Below are 14,011 nucleotides of genomic sequence, written 5' to 3' on the forward strand. Positions count from 1 at the left end.
TGAGAGGGGTCTCCCCAGGCAGCCCAGCTTGCTTCACCGTGACCAGCAGGCTGATGGATTGCTAAAGGAACCCTGTCCAGCCTTGGGTGCCTGTCTAAGCACCTCCTGTCCAGCCCTAGGCAGGCCCGGTTTCTCATAATGTCCCATCTTGGAACTGTTTCCTCCCTCCCTGTCTCCCACCCAGGGCCAAGCACACATGCTCTTTAGGTCTGTTCTTAAAAATGACAGTTTCAGGGGCGCCTGGGTGGCTCAGTGGGTTAAAGCCTCTGCCTTCGGCTCAGGTCATGATCCCAGGGCCCAAGGATCGAGCCCCGCATCGGGCTCTCTGCTCAGTGGGGAGTCTGCTTCCTCCTCTCTCTCTCTGCCTGCCTCTCTGCCTACTTGTAATCTCTGCCTGTCAAATAAATAAATAAAATCTTAAAAAAAAAAAAAAAAACGACAGTTTCATCCCCTAACCCCCACCCCCGGCAGGGTGGCAGTGTGCACACACTTTACAAAGTCTTTCACTCATTGGTTTTACTGCCCTGTGGGTAACAGAGACCAAGTATGAGGTAGCAATACCCATGAGGCAGTGTGACTCGCTCCAGCCTTCTGTCTGAAGGCAGGAGGATGACCCCTTGGTGTTCTCATGCAGAGACAGGGCTCAGAGTAGGGGGGCCTGCGCTGGGAGGCGGGGGCTCAGAGCAGGGCCAGGCCATTGACCGGCTTTGTACTGACAGTCTGTGGCCCCTTCAACAAATCACCACAAATATAGTGGTTTAAAACCACAAAATGTAGCATCATACACTTGTGGAGGTCAGGAGTCCAGGAGGGTCTCACTTGAGGGCGTTTAGGCGGGGCTGCGTTCCTCCCTGGAGGCACCAGGGGAGACTCTGGGCCTAGTCTTTTCCAGTTTCTAGAGGCTGTGTGGACTTCTTGGCTTAGGATAGCCCCGTGTGTGAAGTCAGCAACCGCTGGTGGGATTCTTCCCACAGACAAGGCTCCGCTGCCAACCGTCCTGCCTACCTCCTTTGCTTAGAAGGAGCCTGTGCTGACACGGGGCCCGCCCGGACAATTCAAGGTGATATCCCATCTCAGGACCCGTCATTTAATCACATCCACAAATCCCTTTTGTCATATAAATTAACACTTGTGCTTGTCCGGGATTCGAATGCGGTTGTCTGCGGGGTGAGGAGAGAGGGCTCTTATTCTACCGGCTGTAGGAATCTCCGGCCTGACCTTGTGCCTCAGTCTCCTCAGGTCCAAAATGGAGACAAAGTCCCTCCCCTCCACTGACCCCACATAGGGTTGTTGGGAGAATTGAATTAGTTAATGGTTACAGAGAGCAGAGCCTGGCACCTAGGAAGGGCTCAATAAATATTTACTCTTAGGGTCATTACTTTCATATTTCAGGAATCACCTGGGATCCCCAGTAGTGGATCAGGTGGGAGATTAGTGAATAAAGCTGGTTGAGGGGCAAGTTAACTGTCTGCCCAATAAGGACAGCCTTGGCACAGAGTCTGGGTGTGGGGAACATGGGCCACGTGTGAGGGAGAAGGGAGTAGGGTTAGCCAGGGAGACCTGCCCACAGGCAGAGGGATGGGCAGCTCTCCAGCAGAGGGACACCCCCCCCCCACTCCCTCCACCCCCCACCCCCTTCCCCCAGCCACACCCCATGCCTGGAGAGGTGTCCTCCCACCAGGAATCAGGGCTTCCTGGAGCCATCTGCTTTAACTGAGGGAGGTTCCCAAAGCCTGATCCTCTTTCATCTCAGGTGAGAAATTGGAGAATTCATTATAAACTGGGGGTGGGGCTTGGCAGGCTATTTCTTAATTCCCTCAGTTCCCTAGAAGGGGGACTAGAAGTGTGGAGGTCTCACTCCTGCATTCTTTGAGAGGCCTCACTCACCTCTCCTCCCTCCCCAGCCGGGGCAGCCCCACACTCTCCCAGAAGTCTGCACCCCGGCTTGGCTGACTGCACTCAGACCTGAGGCGGGGCCAGGCCTTAGAAATCGGAGGAGCTCTGCTAGGGAGGAAAGAGGCAGGCCCCTAGGGCTCAATTACTTCAGCTCCCTGGCAGCCAGAGGGAATCTCAGGTGGGCAGCCGCTTTGCACAGGTCTGGGGCCGGGGACCACGTCGCCATGAGCCTGGGGGCAGCCGCAAGGGGCAGGAAGCCCAGCTTCTCTTCTTGGGCTGGGGAGGGAATTTGAGAGAGCAGCCGAGTGTTTCCCGTTCTGACTCAGGCCCCTTGGGGGTCCCCTGCCCTAGTCCCTCCATGGCTCCAGGGTCTGCCCCCTTGCTCCCGGTAGGTCTTGTGGTGGTGAGAGAGGCCAGGAGGTCAGTCAGGGCTTCATTTGCAGCAGAGAAGGTAGCCAGAAAGTTAGGGATGAACCAAGGCCTGGGGCAGTTCAGTTCAAGGTCAGGGGCCCAGAAGGATGCCCAAGACCCAACATCTGAAGAGCTCCCCTTCTGATGGGGAACAGATGGGCATTACCGCTTAGGGGGCAAGGGCAGGTGCCCCTGCTCAGAGGCGGTGCACCTGCTGAGGAGTTTCTTGAAGGATGGGGAGGAGAGCACTAGGTGGGGCACGTGCAAAGGGCAGGTAGCAGTATGAGGAGCCGTCGCCTGCATCCTCAGTGTTGTTGGGACAGCAGAACCCTTCAGAGAGGTCCTAGATCAAAGGTAAGGAGCCTTCCGGGGGAAGTAGGGGAAAGAACTGGGAGCCCCACTGCCAGGGCTTTCCTCTCCCTGCAAGCAAGTGGCCCCTGAGGAGCAGTTTCCAAATCTCATCTCCCTCCCACGAGGTTGTGGGTCAAAACTGCTCTACTCTGGGGGTCTTCCTCCCTGCCCTCCAGGATGGACCCTACGTGGAACTCTGCAAATGGTGCCATGTCAGCTCTCTGGTCCCTGAAGGGACTGCAGAGCAGGGCAGGGCTCCTGCTGCAAGTGCCGAGGAGGGGAGAGGTGGGCAGGGCCTGGGCCTTGGAGCCCCCACCTTGTGGGGGGGGGGTCACCCAGTGACCACCATATGCCCATGTACATGGAGGCGGTGGCATGGCAGTGACAATCGCAAGGGCAGGACCCTCAGGCGCCATGGCCCGCCGGCCCACTGCACGTAGCTTTCCTTGACCTCTGCGCCACGTTGTTCAGTATGCTTATCATGTGTACCATCCTGACCAACTGTGTGTTCATGGCCCAGCACGACCCTCCACCCTGGACCAAGTACGTCGAGTGAGTATCTTCAGGGCCTCTGTGGCTGGCCTCTCCCTCCCTCCCTTTCCGTCCCATACGGTGGCCCCGAAAGTCACCCCAGAAGTCACCGGCAGGACTCACCCACCTGGAGGGTCCTTGGCTTGGCCCCTTCCCTCTCTGGCCACTCTTGGTCCCGCCGGCTCCTTACCTTGAGTGATGTCCTCAAGGGAGGAAGCTCTCCAGGTTGGCCAAGTGGGAGATTCCTTCCTGACCCACCCTAAAGAGCACTGAGCTGGCTGAGGAAGGCTCTGAAATAAAATCCTGACTTACCGAGCACTTAGTGTCTGCCGGGCGCTGCCGTGGAACAGTAAACCACATCTCCTCTGACCCTCCGGGCGGCACCATAGGATGGGGACAGCCACTGTCCCCCTTTGAGGGACAGGAAGCTGGAAATTGGAGGCATATCTTGTCCAGTAGGGCATGGTCCAGGGGTGTCCCCACTTCACTACTACCTCTGCTGCCTCCTGGGACCATTTGCTCAATTTCAGAAAACAGCTTCCAGTCCATCCTTCTCAAATGAGAGTACGGTACCCTGAAGTTTCAAACAGACCCGATAGCCCCTTGGGGCGCTTGGTGCCTGTTTTCAGGGAACTGACGGAATGTCAGGGACAGCCTCTCTTACCAAAGTGGCTTGCCTTGTGGCTCTCTGCGTTCACCCAGGACTGCGGGGATGAAGGAAGCAGCTCAGGGTCCCGGCATCTAGGCATCACGATTCTTCACCCCACCTAGCCTCAGGCATTAGAACCTCAGCCCCCTTCCCCAGTGCACTGGAGACAGCTGTACCCACCCACCTGTAGGTAGTTGAGAATACACCATGCTCTTGTCACTAGTTGCTGAGGACCGACCAGCAAGGATGAGGGAGTGACATGATCTGAGCATCCTTATAGGGTAGACCCAGTAACCACCATATGCCCATGTACATGGCCCCCAGGGCTGGAGTGAGAAGAGAAGTCGAGGGTCTTCTTACACCAAGACAAGAGGGAACATGGAAAGGTCAGAGGAGCACATGGTGGGCGCTCAGCAATGCTGAGTCATCATGTTACGGCATCATCTTACAGCAAAGATGCCGTAATTAGTCCCACGTTTGGACCAAGCCTCCAGCTAGGCCAGGGGGCATGGCCAAGGGTCTGGCCTGAGGGCTACTTAAGAGCAGAGCTATCTAGGGCTCAGGCACGCACATGAGGAACCTGGCCAACCTGGCCTGCGGGCTGCAGCCTCCCTGAAAAGCCCTGCGGGTCTCTCTTCCCAGGTACACCTTCACTGCCATTTACACCTTTGAGTCTCTTGTCAAGATTCTGGCCCGGGGCTTCTGCCTGCATGCTTTCACCTTCCTCCGGGACCCGTGGAACTGGCTAGACTTCAGTGTGATCGTCATGGCGTGAGTACCTTGCTCTCTGCGCCGTACTGTGTCTCACCAGGCCGCAGTCAGGGACATGGGCGTCCTCCCTGGCCCTGCGCCACCAGGCCTTCTCACCCCCTCACTGCGGGCTGCATATGGCTGGGGAGCAGCCGCCTCACTGCTATGGCAAGAGGAAGAAAGGATGGAGGCCCTCAGCCCCTCCTGGTGGGCCATGGCAGTCAAGCCCGCTGGCTCAGCGGTGGCCCAGTGCAGCCCTGGGCTCAGAATCCATTAAGATTCTGGCGTAGCATCCTCTGCCCCTTCCACGGTGGGAAACCAGTGTTACAGCCCCAGATCTCTGGAGCACTGTGATCAATGACCTAGATTCTAAGGTGATTAAGAATGAGTCAGCAGGAAAGACAAGGAGCCTGGAGAAGTGACTGGGCATCCCCAGGAGCCCACGCCGGGCACACCAGCACCTCTGCTCTCTCCACTCACGCACTCCATATTTGGCACATTCTAAGGCACCTGGTCACTGGCATGATCCAGTGAGGTATCCTGGATGGAGAGCCCTTGTCCCCATTTTACAGATGACAAAACAGATGCCAAAGACCCACAAGGAGCCTGCCAGAGAGTGAATGGGAATATCCCCGGCCTGCTGCCATGCAGTGTCCTTGTCTGGAAAGAGATCCTCGCTGAGACTGGGTTGAGGCCTTCCCCTCGGGATGTGTCCACAACAGAAGCTGCATTCTGGAGGCAACGACTGATCAGGGTGGGCCTCCCGAGTGGGAGCTGTGGCCTGGGCTCAGCCATCAACCCCTTTCTGGAAGCCTGATGTGTGTGCGGGCCTGGGCACCACACCCTGGCAGGGAGCGGAGCTGGTGGGCCCAGTACTTTGCCCTTGCAGGGCCCCTGTTCCCTGACTCATGGAAGGATAGTGCTGGCCTCGGTGGTGTTGGAGGTTCAGTTCAGCGCCTGCTTTGTAGGATTCTCGGATTCACTGAATGTACCTATTCATGCCGGACAAGGTCTGCCTCACCCAGGACATGAGCAGCCCTGGCTATGAGCTCAACCATGCTGTGGGGAAGAGAGGGGAGAGCAGGCAGCCAGACCCTGCTGATGGGGTGCTTTCCGGTGAGAGGGAGAGTCCACTGGTTAGAAAATGCATCAGGACATCTGCTTCTCGGTACTCTGCTTGTGAGCTGACACCAACCCACCGCCTTACAGGTGGGAAAACTGAGGCTCCGAGAGACACTGCCACTTGCCCAAAGCCGTTGTAGACTTAGGCCTGGGCAGAGCCGAGTGAGCAAGGGAGAGTGTAGCCAGAGAGAAGGCAGGGTGGTGGGGGACAGCCCTATGGCCTTGAGGGCCATGAAGAGAGCCATCAGGGGTTGAAAGGCAGGGAGTGATGAGACCTGAGCTATGTATCATAAGTTTGCCCAGCAGCTGAGGGGCTATATTCCTAGCCAGGAGAGAGATGGTGGTAGGGACTGGGGTTTAAGTAGAGAAGCTGAGGGACATGATCAGATTCTGAATGTACTTTGAGGGTAGGGCTGACGGGAGACCCCAAGGTGGGTTTGGCTTGAGCAGTTGGGTGAACAGAGTTCCCGTTTGTTAACATGGAGGCTGACGGGAGGAGCTGGCCGAGGGAGGAAGGGACTCGAGCAACTAGATTGGAATGCATTAAGTCTGAAAGCATCCAGGGTGAGATGTGGAATAGGCAACTGGATATTCCAATCTGGAATTCAGCAAAGAGGTCCGAGGTAGGGTTATATATTTAGAAACCATCAGGGTGCAGATGAGACTGGCAGCCAGGAGACCAGATGAATGAATCATCTAGAGTGAGCGTGGCCAGAGAAGGGACGGCGCCTGGGGACTGTACCTCGGATGCTCCAACATCTCGAGGTCGGAGAAGAAGGGGTGAGCCGAGGAGTCCGGGGGGGAACCGCTATGGAAGGTGGAGAGAAACCTGGACTGGGGACTGGTTGAGTGTGGCTACCCTTGAAAGATGCCCTGAAAAGGCTGAAGAAATCCAAGGCATAGACCATGGCAGTCCGAGATGTGACACCGCCTATGACCTTGATGCCACTGAGATGACCGTGACCCCGCTGATTGCCTTGACCCGACATGGGGGTACAGACACCTAATTAGACAGGGCTCAAGAGACTGGGGCAAGTATAGACATGCACTTTGTGGGGTTAGCTGTAAACAGGACTGAAACAAGGATGGGGGGGTGGGGAAGACGGGCAGAGCACCACTAGAGGGGTCTTTGTAAAGGAGATGCGGTGCAGGGGAGAGGGAGGCCTGATGGTGGAGGAGGGTGAGTTGCAGGAGCCAAGCCCTTGAGCTGGCCTGAGGGCCAGGAATCTAGGGCCCACGTGGAACTCTGGCCGTCAGAGCAGGGAAGGCAGAATTTCAGGTGGGTTGGGAGAGTCGGTGATGAAAGAAGAGAATTTCTGTTCTGATCACTCGTATTTTCTTCATGGTAAGAAGTGGGATCATCAGCTGAGAACACGGCGTAGGGAAGCTCCTGCTCTTGAGGTGAGAAGGAAACCTCTCCACGCAGAGGAAGGACATTGCACTGACTTTGGAATGGGGCAGGAGTGTTACGCCAGGCCCAGGCTCTGGAGTGCCTACAGGAGGGGAGAAGTGCTCTTTGAGCCACTGGGGGTGTCACAGGAAGGGGGCTGTGGCAGAACAGGACACAGCATCTGCCTGTGTCTTTCCTACTTCCCATCCTGGAGCCCGAGCAGGACTGTGTCCACCGCAGGGATGCTCCCAGACCCTGGGTCCCTTACCTAACTGTAGGTCTTTGGAAGATGATCTGAATGACCTCAGGCCCTTAGTGAGTCCTGCTGTCTTATCCCATGAGAGAGTCTCTGTCTCAGTCCCCATGGGAATCCACAGGGAACTGCTTCTTCCGCTTGGAATCACAGAGCTGGTGTGCTTTCCTCACCAAGGCCTGCCTGCCTGCCTTTGCTCTGGACCAGAACTGGGGGTGACAAAGCAGAACAGAGCCTTAGAGGCCAGCAGACCATTTCCAAGTTCCTGAGCATCTCCGGGAAACGGCACTTGCTTCCCCTGGGGCGCAGGGACCCACTGGAATGTCAGGGATCTGCTGTGTGCGGGACTGGCCTGGCAGCTCTGATTTGTGGTGGCCCTGCCTTCGGAGAACAGTGGTGCCCTCGTAGTGCAGTGAAATGCATCCTCCTATGGTCAAATGACTCCTTAAGGTGTTGGGGCAGGGGCTTCTAAAATAATTGAGGGAGCCTTGGGTGGCAGAAGTGGTTGATTCAATGAAACTCCCCCTCCCCCATTTTACAGATGGGGAACTGAGGCTCCGAGAGAACCTGCCTCTTGCCCAAATTTGTGCAATGAATCAGCAGCCCTGCTGAAACTAAAACAGGTCCCCTTGCTCAAGAGGCACGCCAGGTCTAAGGTTCCCACCTGATCCCCCCTCCCACTCAACATAGAGACTGTAGGAGGGTCTGGGTTGCCAGGAGGCCTGCCAGGCAACCCTCCAGCCAGAGTTCTTCCCAGGGCCCCTCCCTGGCTGGGCATTACCTGCCCGTTAGCACAGCCTCCCACCTCTTGGGGTTGTTATGGAAACTGAACCTGGAGGGGAAAGGAGGGAGGGCAGAGAGGAGAGGGTGGGCTGTACCTCTATGCCCAGCAGCCTGGGAGGCTCCGGCTGCATTGAATAGGAGGGCTGCACAGGAAGATGGGGGTGGAGGAGGAGGGGGTCTGCCCTTCCTCCAGATTCCTCTGGCTTCCAGAAGGGCTTCCCCTGCCCTGGGGCTGGTGTGCAGAAGTACAATGGCCTGGAGGAACGTTTTGCCACCCTCACAGGGGCAGAGCTCTCTCTACCCCCAACCCAGCCAGTCCCAAACCTGGCCCTTTGCCAAATACAGGGTCTCTCCGGCCACACATCCTGGAGCCCCAGAAGAGGCCTCACTGGGGTGTCTAGGGCCCCCATGTGGGAAGCAGCCAGGCCAAAGACTCCGAATCAGCTGAAAGGGCAGGAGCCTCCATGTCACAGACACGCCATGGTCACGGACACGCCAACCCTTCACCCAGCCCTGTATCTTACCTTTGAGACTTCCTTCTCCTCAACATTGCTCTCCCACATGTGTCCTGACTTCATGGGTGACCACCAGCCCTGCTCCTGTTCTCAGCCACTCAGCTGGCCTTGCAAGCCTGCTAGGAGCACACACCCTGGGATCTTGGCTCCTCTGTGCTCAGTACCAGCTGCTGAGGAGGCGGACCATGAATGGAGGGCAAGCCTGAGGGTGTAGGAAGGCGAGTTCTGCCCTGGGACAGGCAGAGACAGGCAGAGTCCAAGCTTCAGACAGGCAGGGCTTCCCTGGAGATGCGAGGGGACAGACAGGGTCTGCAAGGGACAAGAAGAGAAAAGCAAGGACCGTTGGTTCCCTCTGATGTGCACAGTGCTCTACTCACTCCCTGGGACCAGAAGAGACACTCTTGGAACCAGTGTCCTGAGTAGAAAGACTGCTGTCCCAGGCCACACTTACTGGTCCATCAGCAGGAAATGGGGCCCAGGGACACTGCAGGCTGGACCCATGGCTTTGTGTCTCATGGCAACATGAGCAACGTTCGGAGATAAACCTGAAAGTCTTGTGGCAACCCCATATCCAGATGGAAGTAAAGCCTGAAAGAAGAATGTGGGACAGAGGTTTGAGAATCTGAGTCATCACAGAGGATGGAATAGCCAACAAAAGCAGAGAGGGAGCTTGAACCAAATTAATAGTTGTATATGGGCCAGAATAAGGGAGGTGACATCTACTCCCCATCGGAAGTTTACAAGCTGAAGTGAGTCCAGGGGAAGGAACGGAAGCCACACCACAAAAAGGATCTGGTGTAGCCAGAAGAAAAGCTCTGAGAATGTGTCTGCTGACTTCTCATCTCTGCAGGTGTGTGGTGAGTAAGGAGGGAGCAGGCATGGTCCACAGGGCCCCATGAGGAGACACAGAGGAATCTGGTGTCAACCCAGTCAGAGAGCTGGACAAGGTAGGACCCGGCTGACTCCAGGATACTGAGTCCCTTGACATAGCCTACCAAGTCCTTCCCTGCAAATACCCACAGCTTGAAAGCAGATTCAGAAACTCTAAGCGGAATGGAAGGTCCCGGAGGTCCAGACTGACTAGCAGTGAGTGCAGCTGCACGATCAGCCCACCCTTGGCACTTGTTCAGCTTCATCGGTCTGCAGTCCTGGGTCTGATGTCACTCAGACACCAGGTCCAACACACTTGGTTAAAAACCAGACATCCTGAGTCCACTGTCCTTTATTAAACATCAGACGCCTTCGCTTAAATGTCATGTACCCTGGATGTGAAATCTTTGGTTAAATATCACAAGTCACTTGCCACTGTCCCGATGGTCCTGGTCACACACTGTCCACCCAGCTCTTAGACATCCTGGTCACGTGGCCCATCCACACACACCCTCACACTTGCTTGGGCAGCTCCCTTCTCCCCAGGGACCAACTCCTTCCTCCCGTGCCTGTGAAGACTACAGATGGGTGACCGTCCCAGTTGTAGGTTGGAACGTCTCGACCACTTACTCTGCCAAGTGTCGCTTGAACCCAAGCAGACCTAGAGGGCTGCTCACTCTTGAGGTCCCTCTTCCTGTGAAGAACTAGGACCATCCTTGGAGGTCTCCGGAGGTCTTAGAATGAGACTGAGTTGGGGGACTCAGCCTTCAGAGACCTTACTACACCTGTGTGAGGCTCTCAACCAGATACTGGGGCAACCAGGCACGAGTTGATCACAGATGACAGAAGATGCAGAGCAAAGCTGGGACCAGAATGCCCCTTGGCTTCTCTGCCACCCGGCCATCACGAGCACCTCGCTGAGAGAGCCGCCTCCCGTGTGGGGGCTTCCTGTGTGAACATCCTTAGGTCATCTCACCGAGGGCCCGATGTCAGGAAGGTAGCGAGGAGGAAGAGAGCCGGAGGGAGCCCTGGGCTGTCGGCAGCCCTCCCTGTGGGAGGGGGAGAAGGGACTGGGCGGGTCGGGGAGGGCAGGCTGAGGTGCTGCCTTGTAATTCCCAATAACTGTGGTTTAATTCTGCAGGTATGTATCAGAAAATATAAAACTAGGCAATTTGTCGGCTCTTCGAACTTTCAGAGTCCTGAGAGCTCTAAAAACTATTTCAGTTATCCCAGGTAAGATGCCCAGATTTGCCTCTCAGATCTCAGCTACAAGTGACTCTCTCTCTGTCTCCCCTCCCCCCTTCCCCCATCGTGTGTCTCCTACTGGCGTGTTGTCACTGTCTCGTGTGTGACTTTCCCTTGTTACAGATACACAACTGAATTTGTGGACCTGGGCAATGTCTCAGCTTTACGTACCTTCCGAGTCCTCCGGGCCCTGAAAACTATATCAGTCATTTCAGGTGAAAAATCAGGTTAAACGCCAAGGCCAGAGGGACACGCTCAGGCCTTCCCAGCCAGCTGGGCCCAACGCGGCCCTTGGGAAGGCACCTCCAAAGGTGCCTGTCACCAGAATACGTTTCCCAGAGCTCGGCTGTTGGGGGCTGTCGGCGGCGGACATGGCTGTCCCCTCAAAGCCTCATGAGGGGCTTCGGGCTGTCCTCCCCATCAAAGCCCACCCTCACAGATGCCGGGGGGCACACAGCTCCCACGGCATGTCCTGGATTGAACCCCAATTCTTCCCAAGATGGTGAGGTCCTTCCCAAACTGAACTCAGGGCTTTGAAGAGCTGAAAGCTTATATGTGAATTGCTTTGGCCAGAAGCATCACGCTCTGATAAGGAAACCAAAGAACTGAGTTTGAGGGAAACCACAGGCCCACGGGGCGAGGGCCCAGTCCCTGCATTGGGCCCCCTGTGGTGACAAGGGCACAGCTGCCGCCGCAGCCCCATTTTGTAAAACAGTGTACTCTGCGGACAGGCGTCATCAGGCCTTGGCGTCTACCAGCCTTCGCTGCATGGCGCGGTAGAGGCGTAGTGGACCATGCATGGTAGCCTCGGGAAGCAATTCTCCTTGACAGATGTTGGCAATTGCACCCGGGAAATCCAAGCTCGGGCGGCCTCTCTAGAAAACCGGCCTACCCCAGCCATCCAGGAACGCTCTCAAAAGGCTTATGATGATTTCACAGCCCACAGAGCAGTGCCCCGAGGTTCCTTCCAGAGTCTTTTCTGAATGCAGCCACACTCAGAACCGGAGAAGGCCCTTCTTTGAAGAAGGCAGCTGGAGACAGGTTGTATATACCACCGATCTGGGGAGGTGTCAGAGCCGAGGGAAGATTTAAATGAAGCTGATGGCTGCATCCACTCCTGATGTGGAAAGCCGTGGGTCCTGGGCCCTTCATCTCCGTGTAGCTGTTGCTGCCCCCAGAAAGGCAGGGGCCCTGCTCTGGAGGAGTTCAGTCTCTCCCCTGATGGGGTTATTATCTTGGAAGAGGACCCCCATCCACTTATGCTGTGTTCAAACCGAGCCTCAGAATGTTCCTCCTAGCCTCTGAACCCCGTAGGATGTGCTCCCTGCCAGTGCCCCAGACCCCTCCTAAGAGTGAGTAGCAAGTGGGACAGTCTGCCCCCAGTGCACACAGTCACCTCCTTTGAGACAGGTTTTGTCATTGGCCTGGATGCACACAGACATACTTAGAAGCCTCAAGGTCTATCCTCTAAGGTCCCAGGGACAACCTCACATCATCTGCTCACAAGATTAGAGAAGCACACTGACCACAGCAGTTGAGAAAAGGCAAGTTTCAGTCTCTTTTATAAAAAAGGCTAGCAAAGGAAAATATTTCTCGGAGTAAAGGAGGAAGCCTGCCAGCCTCAACCCAGGTCTTCTTCAAAGCTGCCAGCAACCCAGTGAGGAAGCAGACAGCAGACCCTGAAAGTGGTCATTAGAAAAATGTTGTGGTCAGCATTATGGAAGTCTCCCCAGAGGAGGTGTCCCTTGACCTGAGGCTTAAAGAGCCTTGGCCTTCTCCAGACCTCGGTCTTCTCTCCCACAAAATGGGAAGGAAATCAGAATGGTTGCTTCCCAAGGGCTCTTCACCCAGCCTGTTAGAATTTCAGTGGCTAGAGTGTTTCCCAGTTGATGCCCAGGAGCCTTCCCTTCTTGGGTCTTTCCTGAAAAAATCCTGTTACTTCATTGGACTCATTCTTGCCAGAAGTGAGCTCTCTCATTAGTATGAGAAATGTTTAAAGGACTGGATCTGTGCTCACCAACTGATTGTCCCTGTGGACACGATGTCCACAGGCCAGGAAGGGCTTCACAGGGGCCTAGAACTGGATGCTAGTTGAGGCAGAGCTGGCCGCCCACCACCTCTTGCCCTGTGCTCCCTGCCGCATACAGTACGGGCCAGGTCTCCAGGCCCGGTGAGCAGAACCAGAGCGTGCTCACTGATGGGGTCCTCGAACCTCTGCTACAGATGGGGTATGCTGAGCTACAGAATAGGGATCCTACCGCCACCACCTCTCCAGGCCCAGACCCCTGCCCAGGGCAGTTACCAACATCTGCCAGGACAATTTCTACCGAGTACACTGAGTGCCTCTGAGCTGTGGGCAGGCAGCAGTGCTGGGGCACAGTGGGAGGACTTCCTCCCCAATCCCGTGGTTGCCCATTGCTGCCTCCCTGTCTCGAGGTCATGGGCACAGCAGCTGTGGGCACGGCCACCACAGGTGCTCCTAACACATTAACCAGCTGAATGATGGATGGATGGATGGAGCTTAATCTGAGATCTGGCCGCTTGGTTGGGGGGTGGGGCGTGGGGGCAGGAGGCAGGCCTCTGCTGCTGGCAGAGAAGCCCTCTTCCTCCCAATGCTCTGCTCAGACTTGTCATAGGACAATAGCTCAGTGTCAGACCAAAGGCGTCTACACGTGCTTTTCTATCACTTCGCTGTGTGGTGCTGGCTTCTGCAGGGAGCTGGGCCGTGCAACTAACACATCATGGCCTTGGCTTTTGGGAATGGGTTGGAAGGGGATGGGTCCCAGACAGACAGGGCAGGGGAGGAAAATGCAAAACAGGTCAACCCCTTCCCTGCCCTTGAAGCTTTTCCAAAAGGAGGCCCCTAGCCAGAGCAGACGCTTTAGAGCATTACCCACCATACCCTTGCCAGACCTCCTGATTTCCACCCCCACTGTCCTCCAAGAACACACCACATTCCTCTACCAGGAATGGCTTGTCTCTCCCTGTTTCAAGGATCAAGGGAGATTCCATTGCCTGAGAATGGGCCTGGAACTCAGTGTCCTTCCCACAGATTACATTTAAAGGTCTACCTTGGGACCAGCCAGACGGGGACAGGCTTTGAGCATTTTCTTCTTCAGGAAAGCAGCATTTCCCATTTCCTATGTGATTAGTGGAGAGCAAAGAGGCCTGGGCCCTTCTGACTGCCTCTGGGAGAATCAGGACGCAATCTCAGTGTTGGAGGAAATGGGGGCTTTGGTCTGGAA

At 55.9% G+C, this 14,011-nt stretch overlaps 1 protein-coding gene across 7 annotated transcripts in view; it reads left to right on the plus strand.

Moving 5' to 3' along the window:
• Positions 1–14,011, plus strand: part of SCN5A (sodium voltage-gated channel alpha subunit 5) — a 94,740-nt gene that overhangs the window by 23,176 nt on the left and 57,553 nt on the right. For 5 of the 7 annotated variants that reach the window (XR_004287236.1, XM_032350129.1, XM_032350212.1 and 2 more), the window contains 3 exons: positions 3,121–3,210; positions 4,481–4,609; positions 10,890–10,981. Coding sequence is in view for 6 of the 7 variants with exons in the window: in XM_032350129.1 (XP_032206020.1) it covers positions 3,121–3,210; positions 4,481–4,609; positions 10,890–10,981 (311 nt within the window). In the remaining variant the exon portion in view is untranslated. Of the gene's footprint in view, positions 1–3,120; positions 3,211–4,480; positions 4,610–10,662; positions 10,755–10,889; positions 10,982–14,011 lie in introns of all 7 variants that reach the window. The other 2 variants (XM_032349913.1, XM_032350049.1) reach the window with 1 other exon arrangement.

The sequence above is a fragment of the Mustela erminea genome, chromosome 1 (assembly GCF_009829155.1).
Source record: "Mustela erminea isolate mMusErm1 chromosome 1, mMusErm1.Pri, whole genome shotgun sequence".
Lineage (NCBI taxonomy): Eukaryota > Metazoa > Chordata > Mammalia > Carnivora > Mustelidae > Mustela > Mustela erminea.